General features: G+C 39.4%; 1 protein-coding gene across 8 annotated transcripts; it reads left to right on the forward strand.

Annotated features, from left to right (window-relative positions):
- The first annotated feature begins 1,340 nt into the window (after positions 1–1,340).
- Positions 1,341–26,062, forward strand: picalmb (phosphatidylinositol binding clathrin assembly protein b). 8 transcript variants are annotated; one of them, XM_042486247.1, is made up of 24 exons: positions 1,341–2,104; positions 8,227–8,369; positions 8,470–8,545; positions 8,674–8,776; positions 9,856–9,949; positions 10,132–10,243; positions 10,336–10,442; positions 10,541–10,582; positions 11,112–11,123; positions 11,665–11,750; positions 12,401–12,524; positions 12,618–12,745; positions 14,896–14,996; positions 15,172–15,324; positions 15,714–15,797; positions 17,555–17,647; positions 17,835–17,945; positions 19,708–19,824; positions 19,953–19,983; positions 20,113–20,212; positions 20,364–20,423; positions 21,840–21,944; positions 22,340–22,445; positions 24,588–26,062. In XM_042486247.1, the coding sequence occupies exons 1-23, from the start codon at positions 1,975–1,977 to the stop codon at positions 22,430–22,432; spliced, it is 2,205 nt and encodes a 734-aa protein (XP_042342181.1). In that variant the 5' UTR covers positions 1,341–1,974; the 3' UTR covers positions 22,433–22,445; positions 24,588–26,062. The 8 variants fall into 8 exon arrangements, with proteins under 8 accessions (XP_042342181.1, XP_042342183.1, XP_042342180.1 ...); XM_042486246.1 differs by having other exon boundaries at positions 1,343–2,104; positions 12,612–12,745; XM_042486249.1 differs by lacking the exon at positions 11,112–11,123 and having other exon boundaries at positions 1,342–2,104.
- The last annotated feature ends 1,069 nt before the right edge of the window (positions 26,063–27,131 follow it).

A 27,131-nucleotide genomic window follows, 5' to 3' on the forward strand; every position in this document is an offset into this window, starting at 1 on the left:
CTATGAGGTAACAACACTGTAAACATTAAGGGTGGGAATAACCAGAGGCTCCACGATACGATACCTTTGCGTTACCTAAGTAATAATACAGTATTATTGTGAGTATTGTGATAACATATATTGTTAAGCTATATATTGCAATTTATTTTCAGATTATGTCAGCAAAGGAAAACTTTGTCAACACTGTTTTTATCCGATACAATCATTCATCTCTGTCTGTTCATCTCACTTCAGTTATACTGCATGCAAAAATACCTAGTGGACTGGAAGAAAACTGATGATTTTTATTATTTTAGAAGGCTACCAAAAGTTGAATCTGTTTTTGAAATATTTGCAAATTGATTATATATATATATATATGTACATTAAAGATATTTGACATCAGTGTATCACTACTATATTCCCATGCAAAATAATGTGATACTAAACAGTACTGATTTTTTTTTTCCCCACCTGCAGTGACCCTGCCACAGTAACTCCAGGAAACACTACATTTCAGAAAACAAAACAAGATATTGGAAAATATTACAACATTTCATATAACACGCATTTCCCCAAAACGCTGCAATATTTAAATATAAAAAAAACATTTCCCAAAACATTACAGATAAAAAAAAACATTTCCAAAACACTACATTATTTCATAAAACACCTTTCCCAAAACACTACATTAAAAAAATGTAAACATTTCCCCAAAAACTAGTAATGTAGTGTTTTGCAACATGCACCGTTTTGAGAAACGTTGTTTTGTGAAATGTTTGTAATGTTTCTAATTTGTTGGGGTTTCTTGTTTTGTTTTGCCTTTGTTTTTTTTATGTTGGAAATGCACTGTTTTAGGATATGCTTTGTTTCATGAAATGTTGTTTTCCTTCCGGAAATGTTTTGTTTTGTGAAATGTAGTGTTTTGGGAAATGTTGTGTCTTGCCCCTCAAGGACACTGTAGTCTACTAACCTCTAGACTATGCTATACATGTTCTCTGGTCTAAATTTTAAAGTCAGTCTGCTGTGTGTGCGTTAAATATATAATAATTTGGGAATACTTTCTTTGGTTGGTTTACATTTTGTAATGACAAAGACGGATATCTTCTCTTTATTGTAGCATTATTAGGCTACAACACTATTACTACACGTGTGATTTGAGACGCTTTCTATAAGATAAAATAAATGCAGCTACAAATACACTCTGTCGGGCCTGTTGCAGCCTGCTCTGACTTCACTGTGTCCACTCCTCAATCAATACAGGCTTCATCCTCTCATCCAGGCCTCTGTGGCTCTCCTGTGACTGAGCATTTGTGCGTTTCCTCCCCAGCTGGCCTGCGGTCAGTCGGTGTACACCTGCACCACAGCAGACCTAACGGCAGCTCGGCGCTGTAACATCTGATTCCGGGTCTGCAGCGGCGGTGTGTGTTTGTGCTTGCAGTCGCTTTATTTCTCTCATCCGGAGACCTGAGCAGAGAAGAGCAGGCCCGCCATTTCCCCTCCTCGGTGGTCGTTTTTCCTTCATAGCGCTTTAAAGCGGAGCAGCGGCGGCAGCGGCAGGAGGAGGAGGAGGAGGGAGCGGCGGCGACGACTGGCGGAGCGGCGGAGGCAGGCAGGCAGGGGGAGAGACGCAGGGATCCGGTGTGCCACATCGGGATGAGAGCGAGACAGAGACCCGGGTCGGATGAGTCAGCGCGTGGACCCTGAAATCACGGCGTCCCTAAAATCTGACTGACGGAGCCGCGCGCAACACAAAAGAAAAGAATTGAACATTTTTTTTAAAACAATATTATTGTAAGATTTCGCTTCTCTTTATTCCGCCCTCCCCTGGTCTGCCGTAGCCTAGTTTTGATTTTCTTTCCACCAAGGTGGGATAAAAGGGGGTCCCGGCAAGGTTGCGGAGGAGGTGGAGGTTTTATTTTCTTTTTCTTTACTAGCTTACGCCCGAGGATAAACCATTTTTAAAGTCTTTTGTGTTGCACTGAGTGAGCGAAGATGTCGGGGCAGAGTATTACGGACAGGATAACTGCAGCCCAGCACAGTGTAACGGGATCCGCCGTGTCGAAAACAGTATGCAAGGCCACCACTCACGAAGTAATGGGCCCCAAAAAGAAACATTTGGACTGTGAGTATCGCTCTATTTCCTTCTTTAACAGCACACAAGTGTTAAATCACCCGCAGGTTCCTGACGAGCGAAAACACCCGTTAACCGGCTGAGTTATGGCGGTGGAGGAGCTACAAGGCCTCAAAGCCTTCAGGAGAGGCTAAATGCTATTGCCTGTTCATGACAGGGAGATTATATTGTTATAACATCGCGCTCAGGCCTTGTTGACATGCTGCTACACATAACAAAGAAGCGTTGACACTTCAAGCCTTTATTGTGGCTAAGAAATTATTTTCTTTTCAACATTTTTTGGCACATATAGCTGTCAAACTAGCTTGTCTAACTGTCTGGTTTTGTTTCTCTTGTCATTCTCATATTTATTCATTGGTTTACAGCTTGAATGTTTAGCCCACATAGCAATAAATCGGCATAAAGCTGCGTTTGACCGTTGTCTAACAGATACACCTCTAAAGTCAGTGTTATCAAGAGGCCCCTCTGCCAATCACAGGCCCTGAATTTAACATTTACAGGAATCCAATTTCATCTCCCATCTTGGTGCACCTGCAGCACGACAAGTGTCTGTTTCAGTGATTTAGTATTGTGATAACATACTGTTTCTCATTTAAAAAAAAAACAACCCAAAAAACACAGCTTGGGGTTGAGGTTTGTGAGTTTCTTTCCTTCCTTACTCAGGACACCAGACACACACTCAGCATGTACCCTGGCAGTAAGCATAAGAGCTTAAATCCTGTGTGATCATTAGCGTGATGCACTCTCAATCAGAGGAGTCACTGTCTGTCTGTACTTAGAGATGCATTGGTAGATTTTCTGCATATCGATCTGCACTTGCAAATGCATGATGGCAGGAATAAAAGTGGGTGTTATTAGGGTCCTGCATCATCATAAGAGTTTAGTTAAAGCACAGGAACTTTATCCGCGACTTCAGGATCATTATTAAAGTATGTGAAGTGAAACAGAGCAAGAATCTTATTTGTTAATAACATGGTATTAATAGTTACTTGTAGTTGAATGTTAAGATTTGCAGGTTCTATACCTGTTGTGCTGCTCAGGCGACTCCCCTGAGGTGAGATGAGTGTAAGCTGGCAGAGTGACACTCTTTTGGCTCATCTCAGCCCTGCCAGCTATCCAACGTGACTGACGTGTCTATACACTACAGAACAGAGAGCCTGTCTGTGATACCACGCTGTCCTGTTCTGTTGTGTTGAAACATAACTACTATTTTCCCTTCTAACAGAATAGAAGCAACTGTTATTGCACAAGTCGTATAAATGTATTGCAAGTACTTTTTATGGCCATTTTATGCCTTTAGTATAGAGTTGTCAATGCTGGGGCATGACCAGAGTTTAAAGCAAGTACTGGAAATACAGGAATGTACAATTGTGGCTGGATATGCTTGAAATGTTTTCATATTTCATGAGCTGATACAAAACTTGAGCTTCTGTCCTCTCTTGTTTTCCTTACTGTGAGAATTATAAAGACGTTGTTTTGCAAAGCCAAGCCTCTCATATGTAACATGTTCTCTAAATATGTTACATGCTCTCTAAACACAAGCAGTCGTTCAAGAACTTTTACTGAAATTAGCAAAATCTTGACTTAAATAAGGAAAATAACTATAGACCGTTAGATAATTCCGTTTTTTTAACTTTCAAATATCAGTATTGGGATCTGCTTTAAAATCCTGTATTGCTCAGGCTATACTACTTGCTGCATCCTTAATATTTTGAAGTGAGAGTCTTAGCCTAATGCATGATAAGGGCTGGGCAGTAATTCAGTGGTATCATATATAAAACTTAAAGTAGAATTCAGGGCTGCAAACAATGGTTATTTTCATTTTTGATGATTTTTGATTGATAATAAGACAAATACTTTATTTTGGTCTTTTGCTTGATTCTGTCCAACCAACAATCCAATAAGTTAAGATAACTCGTTCATTGTCACATAAGACAAAGTCAAGCAACAAGTTATCACCGTTTAGCTTTTTTGGTGACTAGCTTTTTTTTGCTTTCCGAGTGCCAATTAGATATCTTAGTTTAAGTACCAGTTATAACACATTTGTTCATTAATTTACTTTGAGAAATCTATATTATCTATTTATTATTAATAGCTAATATTTATTTTCTACAAACCCCCCTTTACTATGTTAGCCGAAGCCAAAGTATTCAACTATTTAAAGTCTAAATAAAAGCTGAATTACTACAAGAATTTGGGCTAAAATTTGCACTATAATAGGCAACATTTTGATTAAAATATGAAACTACTGGATTAAGGATGAAACGTGCCCATTTTTCTTGTAAATGAAGTAAAGTTGTGTTTAAATTCAGTATTATGTATCGTGTATTTAAAAAAATGTTAATTACATGTAATTCTTAAAAAACCCTTTGCACAGACAATTTTGTTTACATATACATAGATTTACTATCTCAGCTTCTTCTGTCTTTGTTGGTGCATTGCTGTGTATTTTGGTGTCTTAGCGCCACCTGTTGATATGTGGAACAGAGCTGCTCAGTTATGGCAAAAATCAGAATCACGATTGTCTTTGGACAATATTGAGATCACGGTTGTTTGACACGATGACTCACTGACCAAAGGCTCTGTGTCTGTTACGTGGCTCGAGGTGAACTAAACATGCTGCTGCCTGGCTGAGAGTTAGTCTGGGCTTTTATGGAGGGGTGAAAGTGCACTGCTGTAAAAGAAATTTACAATCATTGGAGGCTAACATTGTAATCGGTAGTAAAATTTCATGAATTGCCCAACCCCACTATAATGATACTATTATGTACACATCATTACATTAAATTTGCGTTTAGAGCTTTATTGTTTCTCTATGATCATACAACAATATGATAATCCAGAGAATAACCTTTAACTGTGTAATTTAAAGCAAATCAAAAACAAAAGAAGTGAATTTTGACATTTTTTGATTCACACATGTAAGGAATTTTTGTATGATGCAATGCAAAAGTGAAAACCTGTTCATGCCATTCTATGATATTTTAAAGATAAAATATGTAAATGAATATTCACTTGGAATAACACCTTTCTAGTCCTTCGACCACTCAAAGCATATCTACACTGCATGTCACAGTCACTCACTGCTGGCCGAGGCTACTGTACAGGGTGCCACCTTTTACTCAGTAACCATTCTCACACACTCAAAAACAACACAATCATGGAACAATTTGGGGTTCAGAATATTGCCCAAGGATACTGCGACATGCAGACCGGAGGAGCCAGGATCAAACCACCAATCTCACGATTAGTGGACGTTCGACCTATGATATTTTTAGTTGAGTTGTGTACTCACATTATCCTAAACATCAACAAAGTTCAAACCCAGAGAAATCTGTAATTTTACCAAAGAACACAGTCTGCGTCATTTTCTCGTTGTTGCCTGTCAGTGGCATCATATTGTGCATGTGTCAGGGTTGTGGTTGTCTCCAAATAAGCTGTCATAAATTGACTTTTTAGACCACATATTCTCCAATACCTTTTTTTAGTTCTTAGTCATTTTCAACTATAAAGAATGATTATAGGGTGAATGATTTTTAAGTCACTGGACATCTGGATCTTAAGTTATCAGAGAGACAAGCTGAGTAAACATTAGCAGCAGCTTGGCTCCAGTCCCTGCCAGGTTGAACAGCATTGGAGAAATGCTGATTTTTACCACGAAACTGCCTTTTTCAGTGTTTCTACCAGTTTAAAATCCGGTCTGTTTACTTTGGAGAGGAAGAAGCCTCTGAAGATAATTCAGCTCCTGGTAAAATCGTCCTAAACGATGAAACTGAAGGAATCCTAACCGGGAAAAACCGACTGCAATGACATATTGCATATTCAAATAATTTCCTGAATCAATGAATTGTGATTTATATTGATTCCCAACATCAATCCCAGCCTAAATGGTGATTAACACACTGTTCAAGCAGCATCATGCACCATCATGTCGAATACACGAATACATTTGTGCCCTGTGAATGAATTAAATTAGAAATCATTAATGTCAGCCACTGTGAATATTTAGAGGGCTGATTGTAACATGACAGAGCTGTCGGAGCATCCTCCTCCCCCGCATTCCTCCTCTTCCTCCCTCCTACTCGTCTCTTCTTCATCATCTTCCTCTCTGGGCAGTTCAGCCACCCATGCTAACTGCTGCTGCTTCTCTGGAAGGTTATCCTGTCCTACTTAAAGTCCCCCGCCTTTTGAAAAGTCAAATATAGGACAGAAAGGGAGGCCCAATTACCCCGTCAGTCTGATCACTGCTGTGAATGGCAGGGTTATTAGCACTTTGACTAACATCATTCAACCAGCACATGATGAGTGTAGGATGAACATGTTAGCAGAGGAAGTGGGACACACCACGTGTGGTTAACATCTTAACGTCCTGCACTTTGTGTCAGCCCGTTAGATGGACGTTTTGTTGCCATGAACAATTAAAATGAATGATATCAGTTTCCACCTCTACTGCTGCACAAATCCCTGATTGTATTGATGATTTACTCTTTATTTTATGCTAATTTTATGTAGAAGTCGTCTTTGCTTGGCATACTGTTGCAGCTTTTTACTCATAGTGTTATAGAATATTTGCATTTAAGAAGCTGAAATAGGAGATTTTTTTTCTTCTTAAAAAATTACTCAAACTGATAAGTTGATTATGAAATAAGTTGGCATGAAACTTAATAGTTGACAGCTAATTGTTAAAGCATGTTATTTTCAATACATACTTGGCACATTTAGGGCTTAAATGTTAGGAGATAAAATTGTTAAATGAATGAAAATATATAATAGTTTACAATTGTTTAAAATAGAGAAAGGCAAAAATTTGGCACTTGTACTTGAGGAAGTACTTAAATTCTTAACTGATTATCAAAATAGTTGCAGAATCAGTGTCTGTTGATTGACTAATCAATTAATCGACTATCTGACTCAGTCTACATTTAGTTATTCACTGCGATTGTGTCGTGTCGGTTTACAGCTTTTTAGGGGATAGGTGATGTTTCTATCACTTGTAGTTCCATTTTTGAGGCCGTTGAATCCATTTCTACATCCAGTGTTTACATTTTTGTCAAAGTATCAACCTCCAGGGCTGAAAAACGATGCAAATGCGGAAGTGCCAAAAACTGCATTTTCTTGAAGGACCACTTGATGCTGGCTCCAAAAATCCCCATAGACCGCCACGTTAAAACGCCCAACTTTACAGCAGAAATAAATATGTTTTAAAAAAAAATGTTTTGTTCAATACAGCTAATTTCAACCTTTGTAACACTATACAGGGGGTGAATCTTTCACTAACTCACGGTTTAATTTCTATTAAGGCTTACGGTTAAGCACAATTAAGGGCGTGGTCACTTTGAGTGACAGGCTGTCTACGAGGCGGCACCACAGTCTATGAGTCAGATCCGCCCCTGGCTTCTCCACAGCTCCACCTTCTCATTCAATTAAGGTCACTTCCTGCTCCAGAAAGTGAAGACGAAGACAGCCAAAATGCCAAACATGATGTTTCAGAATCGCAGTCCACAAACCATCAGTTGACATTACGGTGGCGACGTCCATTATTTTCGCAGTCTGTAGTTTATCTCATGTGTCTTATCTAAACATCTGTAAAAAAAAATTAAATACAGTCATGAGAAGCAGACTGTGTTGCAACTTTTGGGATTTTGTTGATGCTGCTTACAGGTTAAAAAGTTAAACAAACTGCACATATGAGGCCTGTTGTGGAGGACATAGACATGAGTCACATCAGAGACTGTTTTTGGCTCCAATTTCCAAAACTTATTTTGTACATCTGTGGTCGCTTTTTACTTTTCTTCGTAGGCAGCAGGTGTTTGTCTGCTCACCAACATGAAGCCTGATGATGATTAACTCACAATATGTGGGGTAATGTTACCTATGAGTAAATGTATTGTAACAGATAAAAACTGCTTCCTGAACAAAGTTGAATTGCTGAGAGGCATAAAAAAATACTGTTCATCAGATAAATCTGATGGGGAAGAGGTGTTATTTAATTTTTATGGACTTGTTTTGCAGCCTTGGACAACTACATTTTTTTTGTTTGTTTGGTTATTACAAATACGCTGCCTCATTATAATCAGCTCAATCTCCTCATCTCATGAACTTTTTTCTTTCAGATTTGATCCACTGCACCAACGAGATGAACGTGAACATTCCCCAACTGGCTGACTCGCTGTTTGAGAGGACCACCAACACCAGCTGGGTGGTTGTGTTTAAGTCGCTTATCACTACACACCACCTCATGGTCTACGGCAACGAGGTGAGACACTTCTGCAGACACGAGCAGATTATTTCAGCATTGAGGTATTACTATTTGATGGTGTGTCCTTGCTGTGTTTAACCATTTTCCCCTCCTACAGCGTTTTGTCCAGTATTTGGCTTCAAGGAATACACTATTCAACCTCAGTAATTTTTTGGACAAAAGTGGGTTACAAGGTAACAATTTGATTGTGGCTTTTGCTGATTTATATGTTTTAAGTCTTTCTGAATGCATCTACCATCTGAAAGAAGAAATAATTTTTGATTGCAAAAGTTGATTTTCCAACTGCTGTTTTCTGTTCCAGGTTATGACATGTCCACGTTTATCAGGAGGTATAGTCGATACCTGAACGAGAAAGCTGTTTCGTACAGACAGGTTGCCTTTGACTTCACAAAAGTTAAACGCGGGTAAGGACTTAATATTTTTAATATGCTACATTATAAAAAAAGGAATGGCTTATGTTTAGGTCAGCATGTAACTGTTCATTAATGATTAACATCCAAAGTATTTTTTATTATTCAACTAACTGTTTAGTCTGAAAAACGCCAGAACTTTGGATATTATACCAATCACAAAGTCCCAGAACCTAAGCTGAGGTATTATTCAGTGTACAATGAAGGAAAACCCAAATCCTTGTATTTTTAAAAGCATAAAATAGCAAATATTTTCATTACATCTTGAAAAATGACTAACAATAACGAAATGAAAAGTCTTGTTTAAAGGACTAATTGATCAATAAAATCCTTTTTTCAGCCCTTGCCATGTCTACATATTTGTGGGAAAAAAAATCTCTAACCAAAAATTTCCAGTGTCAGGATACAATTTCAGTGCTTTTTAAGACTTAAATTAAAGCTGGGCTAAACCCTACAATTTCACCAATATACAGATGTTGAGGTCTTTGGCCACCTCAATATCTGTATATTGGTGAAATTGTAGGGTTGGTAATTGGTGCTTTCATAAAATATTTACACAATCAAATTTTTAATAATCATCACTTACGTGGGTGTAATGACTAAAAAATGCAAATAATAGATCAGCGAGAACAGTCTGGTATGATCAGAAAATTACCTGACTGTAAATGCCTTTAAATTCAGAAAAAGATTAAACTTATAATATTATGATATCTAAAGACTCAAACATTATTCAGTCTCATTTAACAGTATAGATAGAATATAGATCAATTGCCCAGTGCTTTTTTTTTTTTTGTGTCCTTTTTTTTTTTTTTTTTTTTTTTTTACATTTTCTGCTTCCAGCTTATCACATGCCAGGATTTGGTGCAATCTTTGTAAAATATAATGGTAAACTGAATATTTTGGGGAGTTGAGGCTGTTGTTCAGACAAAACAAAACATTTGAACCCTCGGGCTGTGAGGTGTTAGTTTGTCTTAGAAGCTGCACTGCTTGCTCATCTATCTCCATGTCTTCTCTCTATCTTCCCTCTCTCCTCTGCGCCCTCTCCCACTCCGACTCTCCATGTGTCCACACAGAGTGGACGGCGTAATGAGAACCATGAATACAGAGAAGCTACTGAAGACTATCCCCATTATACAGAACCAGATGGATGCCCTGCTCGATTTCAATGTGAGTCTAAGGTGAAGCCTCCCGCAGCTCTGCAGCTCGCATAGTAAAAAAAAAAAAGCTGCTCATGTGGAGCGTGCAGATCGCGCCGAGGCTGCTGCAAACAAAGTCTGATGCATTTACAGGCTTTGTTTTTCTCCATCAACAAATTGCTGTCTGTAAGATAAATGATTGCTTTCCCTCAGGTCAATGCCAACGAGCTGACTAATGGAGTCATCAATGCAGCCTTCATGCTCCTCTTCAAAGACTCCATCAGGCTTTTTGCTGCCTATAATGAAGGCATTATCAACCTGCTTGGTAAGACCACCTCCACCTTCAGTCCTCCGCTGTGTCTAATTTTGTCCCAATATTTTTATGTTGGTGATTTCAATTTCTTTTTAACCAAACAGAGAAATACTTTGACATGAAGAAAACTCAGTGTAAAGAAGGTTTGGACATTTACAAGAAGTTTCTCACCCGAATGACCCGGATATCAGAATTCCTCAAAGTAGCAGAGGTAAATTACACTTAATTGTCTGCCTGTTTTCATGAGTGAATGAAACTGCAGGGACTGGTGGTCTGGGTGGTAACCCGGTTTTCTTTCTCGTCTAACAGCAGGTGGGTATTGATCGAGGAGACATCCCAGATCTTTCACAGGTAAGCGGCGACCCTTCAGAGCAATCTGAAAACAGGTTTTCCACTCTTAATAGGTAGTCTTTCCCAGTTCTCTTTCTCTTATTTTCAGCTCTAACTGCTCTTTTATCATCAGCGTTGTCTTTGTCAAACTAGAGTGTAGCACATCCAACACGAATTTAAAATAACACACTTTGCATGGTTGCCTTCTGGAGAGCATGTTTGCCAGAGGAGGTGGTCTTTTTCTACTTTTTCTTCTTCTGCTTCTCCCCCTTTTCTTCTCACCCTGCCTTACTTCCTCTCCTTCTTTCTACAGTAAATAAAGGTGTTGTTTACACAAGGTGTTTTTAAAGTAATCACTGTAATCCACCTAGTAAATCCGCACAGTGACAGTTAGATGTTTTCTATTCAAAAATAAGCTGCACTGTTGTGTTGTGCTATGGGGTCCAATTTTACAGATATTTTACCCCCGAGAACTGCAGCTAAAATGCATTCCCCCTCTGACTGTCACCACCTTTATATTCTGTATTTTCCCCTTATCTTTCCACTTTAGTTCACAGTTTGTGTAAGTACTATCATTTCACTCTTCTTCTATGTACGTGACTTGCTTCAGTGTTGTCTTCTTGCATGCCTCTGCTCTGACTCTGTCTCCTACATCATGGTGAAAAACACAGTTGAAGGAAAAAACACTGGCTGTGGTAAATTCTGTTCACTTTGGTCATGTTCTCAAGGTGTGAACCAGTGTAGCTTTCATCTATCGTAAAGTGGCTGCCCCGTTGTGCTTAGACACGGCCAATTCAACAACGCCCCGGTTGTTGAAAGTGCCGTGGTGCAGTACGTCATCCCACACAGATGTTAACTCTCATCTAAAGTAGCATTCTGGCTGGAATGCCGTCATCGATCAGTGGTGGGTAACTAATAGCCCAAAGTTGAATTTAACCTCCAAATTAAAGACATAAATTGGCTGTCTGGTGCATTTTATGGCATCTAGTGGTGTCTGCTCTATCTTGGTTGCCCACCACTGTCCTTTATGGTCTTGATGTCCATGTAGACTACATTTTCTACATCTCTGGAAGTTGCTGACTGTGTGTTTTCTGTCACGGCAGGCTCCCAGTAGCCTTCTCGAAGCTCTGGAGCAGCACTTGGCCTCTTTAGAGGGCAAGAAGGTGAAAGACTCCACTGCAGCCAGCAGGTATATTAATCCTCCCATCACTATTTCTGAATTCCTTTCAACTTTTCCTTGAAACTCAGAGACAGCCTTTCCATTTATATAACTCAAAGATATAAAAGCGGCTGTGGCTCAGAGGAAGAGCGGGTCGTCCTCTTAATCAGAAGGTCAGCGGTTCGATCCCTGGCTCCTCTGGGCAATATGTCGACGTATCCTTGGGCAAGATACTGAACCCCGAATTGCTCCTGATGCCGCGTTATCAGAGTGTGAGTGCGTGTGAATGATTACTGAGTAGCAGGTGGCACCTTGTATGGTAGCCTCAGCCACCAGTGTGTGAATGTGTGTGTGAATGTGTGTGTGAATGGGTGAATGTGACGATGTGGTGTGAAAGCGCTGAGTGGTCAGTAAGACTAGAAAAGTGCTATACAAGTACAGTCCATTCACCATATAAGGTTTTATTAGATCCTGCAGCATATATCTAATCAGTCAAACCTAATTTCTATAGCAAATTCAACATTATTTACAGATGACTGACACGCTGATAAAAAGACGTAAACAGTAAAGCCATGAGACTAGTGCACACAAGAGATAAAAATGATGGAAATGCAATAATAAAACCAATAAAATAGATGAGAAATCAATTAATCAATAGTGAAATTGTGTTTTTGCTACAGGGCCAGCACCCTGTCAAATGCAGTCTCATCACTGGCCAGCACGGGGATGTCCTTCACTAAAGTGGACGAGCGGGAGAAGCAGGCAGCTCTCGAAGAGGAACAGGCTCGACTCAAAGCTCTGAAGGTTGCTTTTCTGTTTAATAAAGCAGCTCTACACCTAAATGTAATCATGCCAACTGTATGTTTGAATGAAAATTCCTTTTTCACTCAGGAACAGAGGCTCAAAGAGCTTTCCAAGAGACCCTCTTTTGCCACCACAGACACATCGCCAATTTCCACCACTGGGGGCACCATCAGCACAGCACCAGCCATTGACCTCTTCTCCACACCCAGCTGCTCTAATGGGTACGACTCATATCTACAATGCATGCCCACTTTAGTCGTTATACACTGCCATTTTGAAGTATTTAATACACATGCTGCAAATATTTAGTCCCTTAGCATCCATCCAATTTTGGTTTTCGCCGCTTTAAGGTTAGAAAATCTGTCTTACTAAAAGTTTTAAAGTGTATTCACCTATGAATTCTGTATTGGTTTGGTCCAGCTCTTCCTCTAAACTATGATGTTCACACTAGAGATCAACTGACAGCAGATTTTTAAAGGCCAATATAATAACAATGGCTTGAAACAGGAAAAAGCCGATAGCTGATTAATGGGCTATCACAAGTGCAATATCCAAATTGCAGGAGGTGCAAATATTTAAAAAAAATTTAAAATGTGTCACAACATACCTTTCAAAATGAAGCATCTTGTTGGTACACAGATGCTCAGACCAGCAGATCTAATTTCAGATTTAAGCAAACATGCTTTTTTGTACAGACACCAGCAAAAATCACATCATTTATTTTTAAGATTTTTCAGGAAAAAATTAAATGCAAAAATTACCATTCTGCCCAAAGTTGCAACTCATATTGCAATATCTGTCAAAATGATCACAATATAATTTTGTTAGCATTTTTTTCCAAACAAAAGCCTTAATTTCAATTACTTTTATTGGTATTTGACAGGGCTGAAAAAAAATTGTAACAAGGTACTTTAGAGTGGCGTTATGTGGTGTTTTCAAAATGCTCAAAACACTCTGTGATTCATAAAACATAAAAAAAAGTATATGGTTGGACCATATATGAAACACTGGAGGGCTTTTAATTTGAAATATGAAGCATTCGCTCATGGACTTTCGCCTCTGAGCTAATAACTCTATAGCACTGGACCAGCTGTTGCAGTCCAACTAAAAAATTCATGTAAATACTTAAAATGAAGATCAATACACTAGACACAGTCGCACAGCAGAAGGGACCTACTTTCTTTGGAGCTGTACCCACTGATCACATTTAATACATCGCTCCTCTGTTTAGCTCCAGTCAGTGATTTACTGCCCTTTAACAGACTGTCTATGACTGTTGGAAGCTGCACAGTCATAAGCCACTATCAGAGCCACGTTTCGCCGATATTGACAGTCTGTGAAACGCAGTGGTGAACAGTAACGAATTGTGTGTAATTAAGAACTGTACTTAAGTAGAGTTTGTTTTTTAGTATATGTACATAAATTGAGGTTATTCTTTTTTTTTGGAAACTTCTTACTTTCACTCCACTACATTTGAAAGACAAATATTGCATGTTTGAGTCCACTACATTTCTACGAAGGCTCTTGTTACTTGTTGCATTTGCTTTGAAGTCAGTGGATGATTTCTATTTCTTTTCTGAAATGAAAAAGTCAATAAATCCACAACAAATTGTTTGCACTTGCGACAGAAGTTCACTTTTTGATTTAAACATTGGGTTTATGTTATGTAAGTACTTTTCTATCTAGCAGAGTTGATTTGAGCAGTTATAAAGTGACAGGTGTGTAACTGGGATGTTAAGGTCATTTATTATTTTATTTTATTTATATTTTTTTTTAAGAAGATGAATCAAAAGAAATTATACTGATGATATTCACAGACAAGGCATTGGCCAGAGGATGAGAAGACTTGTTTTGGGTTAGCAGTTAGATGAAACAGAGAGACAAACAAACTGAAAATTATTATTTTTTTTTTTTTAAATGACAATTATAATGGCTGTCGTTTTGTCAGTTTGTGTTTTCATGGGCATTTCTACAGGCTTTGCAACATTTGCAACATGTTGTTTTAGAGACATTAGGTTCCGTAAATCTATTCTGACAATATACAACAGTGTGTTGAAAAAAAAAGTACTTTGAATACTTTAATTATTTTAAAAGCAAGTACCGTAGTACTTTAACTAAAGTAATGATTTGACTTAGCAGCTTACACTTGGACTAATATTTGACCAGGAGCATCTACACTTTGACTCAAGTAAGAGAGTGGTGTACTTTGTCTTTCACTGACAAAACGTCCTATCAGCATTGATAAATTAGTCAAACCCACAAACCGTTCTCTATTTCACACTAAGGGCTCATTTTATGCACAAAAATAGATAGTTCCATTTAAAAAAAGGGGGGTGCCTATAAAACATTTGTTTTCCTTTTCCGTCTGCAGTGCAGTGAAGATGGAGAGCGACCTTTTTGACCTGCAGTCGACTTTCCAGCCCTCCTTGCAATCAGGCTCAACAGGGCTTCCAGTGGCAACAGCGTGGGCAGGTAATGAGCTGCCTCTTCTACACCTCCAACCAACATCTGTGTTTCTGGACTTCCTGGAGCTGTTCTGCATGCTCTCCTTCTCTTGTTGTTGCCTGACTCTGATGCCCACCTCTTCCTCTCCACTCTTCTCTTCTTCTTTGTCTTCTCTCTGTTTCTCTCTCCTCTGCCTGCATAGATCCTTTCACCTCTGCTGAAGCTGGAGATGAATCCATGCCAAACCTTAACCCTTTCCTCTCAAAACTCGTTGTCGATGCCACTCACTTACCTGTCGTGTCTTCAGACGGTGTTAGCTTTTCCTCTAGGACATCTGGTCATGAAATGTTTGGTGGTAACGACTCGTTTTGTTTCTCCTCAGAAGTCTTGTCGCTCTTGTTCATTTCTCTGTAGTCTCTTGGAAGCATGACTAGCTTGCATGTTTACTGTGCTGAATGCTGATTATCTGTCTGTGCAAATCTTTAAATTGTTTTGTCTCTCTGTACAATGATCCTCATTGCAGTTCATGCCAAGCTCTAATTAGATTGTTGTTTTTAGCGAGAACACCACATAATGTATCAACCAGGACCCTCCATGTCCCACTACAGAGGCCATACACCCATTTTGCTTTGCAGTTACCTCTCATCCCCTCTTCTAACAGTTTGCTGTTGCATTGTAATACAAAGTAGAGCTTTTAAGCTGACGCCTGTTCTTCTTTTACCAACCTTATTTTTGATTCTCCAGATCGTTACAATCCCTTTATTGACACAAACTCATCCGTTTCAACCAATTACAAACGCACAGTGCGGATAGAACACTCCATCTCAGGTACTATGATGGCTCACCATCTCAGCCTATGTTTCCTGAGCCCTGGCAAACATAGGATCCTATCCAATACCCACAGGGCTCCTATTTTGATATTTATGGTAGAAATGTGGACATAAACTTATATTAAAGGAATATTTGACATTTTGGGAAATACACTTATTGGCTCTCTTTCTTAGAGTCAGATGAGAAGACTGATGATGCTCTTCACTTCTGTCCATTTGTCTGCCGCACATGCCCGCTCTGCAAATAATATGGCAATATGACAGTATACCATGCGACAATAGCAATGTATGCAATGGTAGAGATTCAGCAATACCATTTTTTACTGCAGGAGCAATACCAGGGCTGGATTTTTGCTTGATTGATCTGGATCTCATGATTCTGGTGCCTTGCTGTTTTTCCCAAAAGCCTATCATTACAAAATCCTATTAGCCCCAAATAAATTCCCATTGAACCAAATGCCCATTTGTCTTACAGCCCATTATCCCGAAAAATAAACAGCCATTGCTCCGAAAATACGCATTTTTCCTGTAGTTAGAAAGATTCAAGGCTGTAATCAGTCGGCTCAGTTTTTTTTCATCCTACTATGGTGAAAGCATCACCTGCCATACTCTGCCTCTGATTGGCCTACCCTTATATTCTTACTCTAACACTAACTATCCTCACTTCTCATGCCTAAACCTAACCAATCCAACCAACAGACAATAAGTGCTAGCCACTCAGAGGCAGAGTAAGGCAGGTCATGCCTTCGCCATTGTAGGAAAAAAAATGGCACCCAGGAAGGTTCAATGACCTGTTTGGGAGAGTGGGTTTTTTTTTTTTTAGCAATAGGCGTTGTTTTTGGTATAACAAGCTTAGTAGGGTTGCAGTCCAGTGGGACATTTTTGGACTATTAGAGTTTCAGTATAATGAGCCGTTGGAACAATGGCCAGTCTCTGCGATTCTCGCGTGATCTGGTGTTGTGAATCAAACTGCCTCTCAAGGTAACATTATTTGGGCAGACATGGAGAGGAAGTTTTATTTACAGAATCCCGTAACACTTTAAATGATTGTTCTCATAAACTTTTAATCTATTATTTTAAAAGAGTTAAAGTTTTATTGTATTTAACTCAAGTGTTGTCTCATGTGAGGCAGTTGGGTTTTTTTTGTCTGTGTGAAATTTCCAAATAAAAGACGAAAGTAATCAAGTAATGAAGTAGGGTTTGTCTACAAAAATCAGAAGACCAAAATGGAGAAAATTATACTTTATATTTTTTTGTTTTGTGATGGTGCCCCCTGTCCGTGCATCAACTGGTTGGAGTACCGTTCTCTGTCTATGTAGATGGAGGACCAGAAGGCTTCACTGTAAACCATACTGGCAAGAAGCAGTAACCTACAGTGGATTTTGTGACCTTTGGACAGAATCAGTCTATGCTAAGCTAAGCTAATTTAGCTTCATGTTTTGCGTGCAGACATACCGAGCTCATAGCAAAAAAGTAAATAAACATATTTCCCCAAATGTCAAACTATTCCTTTAATCCCTCCCTCTTAGTTGCTTAAATACTTTTATGCACCATTTAATCCTTCAGCAACTCTCAAACTTTACTTGAAACTTCCAGAATTTAACAACTACAAATTGTTAGCTGTCTTCTTCCTGTCTGTACTGCTGTCATTTCCCACCTGTCTCTCTGGCCTGGCTTTGAAATGCCTTTTTCTTTTGCTCTTTTTCTTCCTCTCTCTTCTTTGTCTTCCTCTCTCTGCTTCCTGTGGCGTGTCAGACTCCTTCTGTGGTCCAGTGTCCATTGCCCAGCACCTTCCACACCAGGCTCCCTTCCCCACTGAGCCCTCTACTGTAGCAGGTCTATTCAGAGGTACTGAAGGCTCTCTGCAGCTCATCCAGCAGTAGATCGATGATAGTTTTCAAATGTATTAAGCACTCTGTTCCAGTAACCAGGGATTGATTTAGGCCAGTGTAGAAACCACAAGTTAGATAGTATTCAGAGTAATTTCACTTCTTGTAACTCTGTAACTGCAGCTCTCTCTTCGTCTCTCATGAAGGATACTCCACGCCGCAGGCCCCTCCACCACAGTCTGCAGGGGGACTCCAAGTGGACTTTGAGTCAGTTTTTGGAGCCAAAGCCACAGGCAGCAACAGCCTGAATTCTGATGGTGAGGATTTTATATTTACATATAAAATGAGCATGCAATACCCGTGAAACGGGTTTCTGTGTTTTAGTAAAGAAGACGTGTCAATGTTGGGCACAAAACTAAACCAAAAAGTCACTCAACTGAAAAAGGGGAGTTTTGAAGAAAACAAGTCAAACATAAAAGGTTTAGGAAAGTTTCTCCGCTAGCTATCATCATATGAAGAAATACAAGGGAAATCAGGATAATAGAAACACTAAAGCACCTTTCCACTGGACAACCCACTTACAATCACCAACATCTGGCGCTTGTATTTAACAGGAAAGGTTACAATGAACACTCACTCCTGGAACAAATTTCTCTGCAGTAATCACAGGTATTTAATGGCTCCAGCTCCAATCAGCAATGATTGAAATATGACACCGGGAGGTATGCACAAATTTTAGCTCCTTTGTTGGTACAATGCAATGTGTGCCAACACAAAATACCATCCGTCTCTTTCAAAGCAGTACTCATTGAACATTGTTCAACAGTTAGTTAGCACCAAGTTTTAGAAAGAGTCTGAATAAGAAAGATATATATAAAAAGAAGTAACCGCTGCAGCATTTTCACTGGCCTCCATGGTGCTTAGTTCTGTTTAATAAATTATTTTCCAACATGTCCATGATGATGACACACCAGGAAGAAAAAAACATCAGAAAGGCATTCACAGCTCTAGTCTACTGGCAGTGGAAGATGAGTCTATAGCCTATTTGCAGCGTGTTGTCCCGCATTTAAAAACCCCTGCATATATGCATTCATGTTGGTGGAAAAAGGGTATAAGTATGTCATTAGTTTCTGAGAGTTGTATCTGGTGTTCACGTCAGAAACAGCTGAAACACCTGCAACACTTGGCCCTGTCTTGCAAGTCGACAGTACAAGAACATAGTGTTGTTCTCTGTGCACTAATTTTTTCACACCTGGGTCAGCATCTGCAAGTAGCCTAAAATTGCATAATGTCACTATGTATGGGTGACCAATCTCAAACCATTGTTGCATTGAAGAAAAAATACTAAACATGTTGATGTCATGATTTAGAGCATTTTTCCATCATTTATTAGCTCTCTGAACAGTTTTGGTTGTTTATTTAGCAGACTTTTACTTTTTAGTGTCCCATTATATAATAATTATAATATAATTTGGATGAAAGCCTAATTAATGGAATGTAATGCTATTTTTTATACTATTTGAGCCATCTGTCTTTTTCTGTCCTCAAAATTATCAGTCATTTCCAGAAGCATTTTCTTTCCCCAATAAGAGATTTATTTTGTTAATTTTGAAAAACTATGTAAAACTGCTTTTTTTTTGGGGGGGGGGGTTAAGAATATGAATCCAATTAACTTATTAAGTCAGCTGTTTTTTGCTGCATTGCATTAGTGTATTCAGGTTAATGGCTCTTACCTTAACAGAAGACTGAGTGCTGGTATTCATCACAGTTGTGTTGAGGCTCATTCACCATCTCTCTCCATGAATTCACTGTCATCTCTTGACTGTCGGGTCTCTGTAAAAACATAAAATGCTCAAAAATTTTACTATTTTTGTTTTTTAATGTCAGCTTCATTGCCTGTATTTTAACATATGTATTTAATACAACATATCAAAATTCTCAGGGATAAAACAATAAAGTCACACACTTATTTGCATCATCACTGTACAACTGACAATACACAATACTATTAACAACACATTTTAATACATGTAACACTGGGAGTACTCGTAGGTTTATTATCTCTGTATGTCTTGTCAGATATTTCTGGGGGCATCCTGAAACCGACTCTCGCCGGCTCCAGCCAGGCGGCCGGTCAGCTGCCAGAGAAGCTGGTGTCAGATGACCTTGACTCCTCGCTGGCTAACCTTGTCGGCAGTGAGTGTGACGCTTTGCCTCTCAGCTGCTCTCATTAAAGCTCATCTTCATTAAGGCACAAAAATGACAAAATATTTACTGATAAACATCTAACACCTTTCCCATAAATCTTTTTTTTTTTTTTTTAGACCTCGGCATTGGGAACGGAACGATGAAAAAGTAAGTGATGGTTCAGCACTCTGTGGCTTTAACACACACACTAACACACACACGCTTTGAAACAGCAGCAGCTTTGTGCTTTCAGGGCAGTTACAAGCTGGTGCTAACATCAACTGTCTTAATCTGCAGTGACATCCACTGGAGCCAGCCGGGGGAGAAGAGGATGACCGGCGGCACCAACTGGCAGCCCAAAGTGGCGCCGACCACGACCTGGAACCCTGTTTCCATGGTGACGCACCGATTTTTAACTGTAGTGCTCTTGATTTCTGCCCCTGCTGTATTTCTGTCTTATTTTACTGTGGATGTTGTGATATTATGCTGCGCTGCTTTTGAGGTCATTTGTGTCATAAAATCTCATTGGCCTGTTTGTGTCTCCCCAGCCATCGTCAGTCATGGCCTTCCCCGCCACCACACCCACAGGCATGATGGGATACGGCATGGTCAGTAGAATGGCAAATACACAATACAGTATAGATGTAGTAGCATGTAAGAACACGTCTGTGTGGCTTCTGTTGAGTCCTTATGTGGTTTTGAAGTAAAAAATATTATGAGATATTACATTTCTGAATGTTGCTGAAACTGTTTATGTCTGGCAAATGCTATTTTTTTAACGGCTCCTTATTAATTAGAGAGTAAAATGAATGCACACTGTTTTGCTGTCATGAATATTCTCTGAAGTTTTATAAACGAAAGAAGGGTGGGGAATTCTTAATAGTTTTTATTTAAAGCACACTCAGTTTATAAATATTTCATTTGGCTGGCAGGCACGAGGTTGTCTTCATTATTTATTTGGTTTAGAAGTGACAATAACAGACTTTTTAATTAAATGCAAAACAGTTAAAGGTACACAGATTATATGTCACTGGCCTTCAGATACATATGTAATAAGTTTTCATACCGTCCAATAGACCCTGATGCTGCTTTTTTGTTGTACTTAATAGGTCTTTACCCAAATCAAAACTATATCAGTTCAATCAGATTTGGCTGTTCAGTGTGAATATTTGACTATTTGTTATTTTTTTTCCATGAAGAGTCTGAGAGTGTGAACAGGGTTTGGCAGAACGTTCAGGGTGACGGGGACAACCATGCTATATAGTAAACAACCAAATTAGCCCTCCGAGCTAACTATGCTAACAACAGATCAGGAATGTGCAGCAACATATTTTCCCTTATATAGGTATCAAATTCATCGCGTGAACTAAGTGGAAGGCAGAAGATAATTATCTCAACCCTCCCTTCTTCTGGGCAGCTACCTCCATCTCACTCAGACTCACCCTGGGTTTGTGTCCACAGCTGCCTTCTATAATACCAGAGAGGAGTGTGAATGTGAGGAGCACTCACTCTGCCACTACACCTGTGGACCGAAACGTTCCCAGAAGTACACTGACTGACGAAAAAAAAATGTAAAAATGTATTACTCAACATGAAAAGTCTTAGCCGACTAAGAGATCTCTAACTGACGGCGGCTCAAGCCTTTGACTTTAAGAGGGCACCTTGAGTCCTTATTTCTGTCTTTGTGCTGCTGCAACACCTGAAATCTCCTCTGGAGACCAATAAAGACTTAATCTTATCTAACTTTGAGTTAGGTTCAGGTTCTGGTTAGGGACAAAACAAGCAATTTAATTTATGTTCAATTAATCACCTGGACTCTAAGAATTTCCCACTATTTTTTGGACATTTTACAGACCCATCTGTAAATCAATTAATCTGAAAAATAATCATCAAATTAACTGAGAATTTAAGTGGCCCTTATAAATATTCTTACATGTAAATTGTACACATAGTAGCTTTGAATTTGTAAAACAAATGACTGACTCTGAAATGACTTCTTCTCATCTCTTTGCTACACACTGCAGCCTCCACAAATGGGCTCGATGGGGATGATGAATCCACCCACCATGATGTACTCCCAGCCTGTGATGAGGCCACCCAACCCCTTCGGCTCCGTGTCTAGCGCTCAGGTGGGTGCACAGCAGTCTGACCACGCCGCCCAGCTGATGCACAATGAAGTCAGTATCTATTTGCACAGTTACCAGGTTGAGTAAATAGGTGTATCCATTGTGCCGTGACGTGAGCCATAATTAGTCACTGTGTAGGCTTTGTTGTCCGTGTGGATACTGCGGAAGATGATGACAGTTTTAACAATGGACCCTTCACTCTCTTGAGCTGAATGGGACAAAACTGTGAATCATCTCCCTTGTCTTGACTCCCTGTTTTCCCCCCCAACAACTCCTTTTATTAAACCTTCTTTCATACATCACAGCCTCTCCAGACTAATCTCATCCCTCCTTCAGTCTCTGTACTGACTCTGATTCTCCTCTGGTCCTCCTACTTCCTGTATTTCTTCCTGAAATAGCCCTCCGCAGCCTCTAGTCCTTCAAGCCAGAGTCCTCTCCGAGCCCCTGGACAGGACCCGTTTGCACACCTCTCTCTCAAGGATTTCTTGTAGAGCGTCTCTTTAGGTACAGCATGCTCTTTGCTAGCGGGCACACTTGCACGTGTTGCTCGCCCAGTGCTAACATCCTTTATGTTTCTTTTTTTTTTTTATCTTCACACACTTGATGTCTCCTCCATCTGATTAGATGCTACATGTGTTTTTCTCATTTATTGTTTTAACTTGGCCTGTGTTGCTTGAATTTCTTGCTTGTTTTGATGGGTTTGCTGCATCTTTAACACAGCCCGACTCATTCTGACCCTTTGTTCTTCCACTATCATCACATGTAGCGCAAACCTGTTTTCTCTGAACCTTGTAGCCACGGTTGAATTTAATTAACTGACTGTTCGCTAAGCTCTGTCCTCTTAAGTTACTGTCACACAGCACATATGAAGCTCACAGTGATAATGACAGCAGAAAGTAATGAAATAAAAACAACGGTCCACATTTGTAGTCAGAATTTATTTTCTCATTTTTAACCGATGACTGTAGATTTTGTCCACTTAAATCAAAACTGACGCTACCAGATTTGATTAATTTTAAAACGAGGCAAAAAGGGTCCTTAAATATGCACATGATGGCTGTGTGACATCAATCTAAAAGACTAAAGCTAACAGGCAAGAAGACAGCGTCCTCCCCAGTGATCAGTGTAAAAAGAAACAGCTTTTTTTCTCGTTTGCAGTGTTTGGCTAGTTATTCCTGTAAGTACAACGAGGAAAAAAGAGACCAGACTGTGCCTTAAAGGTAGAACTATGAGCTTGACAAATGTATCACTAAAGCTGGGCATATACTGTTAGATTTGGGCCCATATTAAACATTTTGGTAAATTCCAACAGTTTACGTAAATCGTCTTCATTGTAAAGCCAAAATATTTATGTACCCACACAGCATGATCCAATGGTCAAGCCCCGCCCTGATTACTCCCGCTTTACGTTTATAATAGACAATAAAATAGTCCGTCAGTCCCTGCAGACTGTTGTGGCTTTTGAACACTGTCAGATTTTCTTTAAGGCTCAGAGGATGTGAGAAGGTAGTAGTTTGTTTGCTACAGTAATGTAGAGACAGACGTCCAAAAAACGGTGTCTGTCCAAGTTTTGATTCCCTCTTTCTCTCACACACACAAAAGTTAGCAGCACAGGGACTAACTTTGAGGAATCAACTCATGGTTGTGCATCCACTGTGCCTGATGACTGCCTACCAAAATTTTCAACATGTCAGAAATTCAGCTGAACATCTGACGGTCGGTCAGATGACAATAGAGAGACCGATTTGGCTATGACTGTTGCTTGCTTCTTCCTGTACACTGCATGGCAAACGATGCATAGGTGATTAGATCTAGGTGGTAAAGGGTCAGGGTCACCATGACCTTACATTTCAACTCATTCTTGTTAAAGTGATACCTCAGGAACACCATGAGGGAATTAATTCAAATTGACAGAAACATTCACTGAGACTCAGAGATGAGCTGATTAGAATTTGGTGTTCAAAGGTGAAGGTCACTGTGACCTTACATCCGTCTTATTTTCGGATGTGCAATATCTGAAGATGGCCTTGAGAGAGTTTCCTCAAATTTGGCACATACGTTGAAAATGTTGGGCAAAGGTCAAAGGTCACAGTGACCTCAAACAACATTTTTTTGGTCATAACTCAAGAATCCCTCAAGACCCACCCTAAAACCTTTCTGATTGTATAGATCTTCTGTGTGTGAAGCATCCACGTCTTCACAGATATGGATGTAAACAGTAAGTGCAACTTGACTGGCTCACAGAGGCATACAACAGCTGTAACCCCCAAAATACTGTAGTCAGTTAACAATGTCTTCCTTCGCCCTGAAAGTAACTCTACTTTGCTACTGTTTGCAGTAATTTAGTTAACTTACGAACTATAAGTACACTAATACAATTTACGTAAGAAAATAATACACTTTTTAATCCATTCTTTACTCTTTTGGCCTTGTGTTTTTGTTTTTTAATACAAAAAAATCTTACAAAAGCTGTCAATGAACAACACTTCCAACATAAATTCAAAGCTTGACAGACTTGCAGTGCTTAGTTATAGTTGATGTTGGACACTGGTCTTCAGGGGAAGGGTTTAGTGAACAGTCAGCTTAATAATAATTTCTCCTGACATTTCAGCCTTTCACTGACACGGTCTGTTGCCTTTCTTTCAGATGCAGTTCATGTAATTTGAAGAAAAGTGTCTCTCAGAAGATGAAGCACTTAGCAGCAAAGCTTTGTCCTCGTTGCGGTCTAAGTCTTCAGAGAAACATTCACACACCTCCCAAATACAGACGTGTCAAGAACACAATGGTGCAACAACTGTCAGAAAACCATGGTAACCATGTCCAAATGACGTTTGGCGATAGCTCACACCCATTATTCTGTAACTTGTCCGAGACTTTGAGTGATGCTGCTGTCTAAAACCCCCCTCACAGAGGATTCCTTATCCATTTTACAGTGTAATCTGTAAAGATAGAGATGGGTGCTGAGAAACTTTGATGTTATGTATTTGGAAATACTGTGGTTGGATGTAAAGGCTTGATGTTGAGCGGGGGAGGGGGCGGAAGGAAAAAAGGAGAGCGGTCCTTCCCTTTCTTGATTCGATCATCAGTCATCCACTCCCTGCAGTTATTTAACTGTCACTAAGTAGTGATGCTAATGGCGTTTACACCTGTTTAGTTTTTGTCTTTTTTACCGTGTTTACAGTAGACATTCCTTGTGTGTTGTTTGTATTTATTTATGATTACTGGTTTAAGGTCGGGGAAAAATAATGTAAAATCTACAGTACATTGAACACCTGTGGGAGTGCTTCAGCATTAAACAAGGATCTCAGACTATCATTGAGAGGTAGAGTTAAAAATAGCTATTATATAAATTACACCTATTAAGCGGAATGATAGAGCACTAAATATTCTACGAGTTTTGTGTTAAGAAACTTTTTTACTAGATGAAAGATTTCACAATCTCCATTGTACTTAAAGTGCAGGGGTTAGAGTATGAGTCAGTTACCAGTATATAGTCGATTCTGTGCCTAGGGTTTTTGCAATGGATCAGTTTCCTGTCTAGTTGAAAAAACACGTCATCCACGAATTTGAAGCGTCGCACTGGGTGGTGGGCTCCATTTGCTTTAAGCTTGGCATGCCATTGACTCACTGACCATATTCAAGGCTGCCTTTACTCTGAATGTGAAAGAGTTGTCTTCATGTTGCACACATCTTTCCACACTACAGTTCCTCAGTGGGAGCGGGTGGGCGGGGTGGGGGTCTAGAGGACGGAGTGTGTCTGCTTGTCCGTTAGCTGTCGCTGCGCTAACGGGAAAAAGAGTTCACAGATTTGATGTAAATTAATTGTATAAAAGATCCAGAGGACCAGGGCAGAGTGGAGGAGCACTGTTGATCGGTGCTTTGTGTATATATTAAAAAAAAAAAAAAAAAATGAAAAAAAAACCTGACTGTTCTTTGAGCTCAAAAGTGAAAGATGTATGAAATATGAAAGCAATTCAATCAAATTTGACTCTACCTAAGTTTGATTCAGGATATTCTCTGCGTTTGTCTCCGCAGATATTTTCTTTATGTAATTAGAACGTGTAGCAGACAATGACTGAAGTCTTTTCTTTCTTTTACAAATAAAGAGCAGCTTCCACAAACTACTGCAGTGTGTTTTTATTTGATTAATTTAAGGTGACTGTTGAAGCTATTGGCAAACACCGAGACAGCAAAATGGAAGCTTTGATACATTATGAATGCAGAAATAAGGGCTGTCAAACTTACTGATTAACTGATTAATCACAGGATTTCAATAGTTGATCGCGATTGATCGCATTTTTTAAATCACATTTTCAATTCCATTATTTTGCACTTCAAGACAAGGTGATAAGGTAAAGCAATTCTTTCCAGATTGTCTTGATCAGGAATCAACGACAATTGCCAAAAAAAACCTGCATGGGATTAGTATAAATTGGCATGTCTATAAAGGTGAGGCTCATGGGTACTCACAAAACCCATTTTCATTCTTATATCTGGAGGTCAGAGGTCAAGAGTATGAAATGGCCATTGCGTTTATCTATTGTCAAAATTTAGCCTAACTTTGAAGCGTTATTTAGCCTCCTTCCTGAGAAGCAAGCATGACAAAAACATGTTATGTACAGACCATAACTGCATTGCAATTAACATGTTAACGCTGACAGTCCTAGTAGAAATACTTATTGTTTTTGTTTTATTTTGTTTTTTAAACTTATAAACCAGTATGGTTAAGACTTGTTAAAGCCAAGCACTAACCTCCCAGGCTGAAAAATGAAGCCAATTTAGAGGTCATCAAAAGGTGTAACGGTGTAATTCCAATTTTGGCCACTATGTAAAATTTGCATAAACGCCCGGTACACTTTCTGGGGGCTTGGTCAATCCCCATAGACCTCCATGTTAAAGTGTCCAAATGCCACACACTTTCACTCAAATATGGTCACTTCTGGCTCCAAAATGCCCAGATGGCGGCAGCCAAATTGTTGAACTAGAGGCTTCAAAGCAGCAGTCCACAAACCGGTGGTCGACGTGATAGTGGCTGCACCTTTTATTAATTCAGTCTATGGTTTAAGATTATACAACATACAAAAGTAGATTATTACTCATTTAAAATATTATAAATTAAGGAAACTGCATAACACAGACTTTCTATCATTGGCTTTCAGCCTGGGTTTCAGTATGTCTTGGGGGTCCCAG

The sequence above is a fragment of the Plectropomus leopardus genome, chromosome 5 (genome assembly GCF_008729295.1).
Source record: "Plectropomus leopardus isolate mb chromosome 5, YSFRI_Pleo_2.0, whole genome shotgun sequence".
Lineage (NCBI taxonomy): Eukaryota > Metazoa > Chordata > Actinopteri > Perciformes > Serranidae > Plectropomus > Plectropomus leopardus.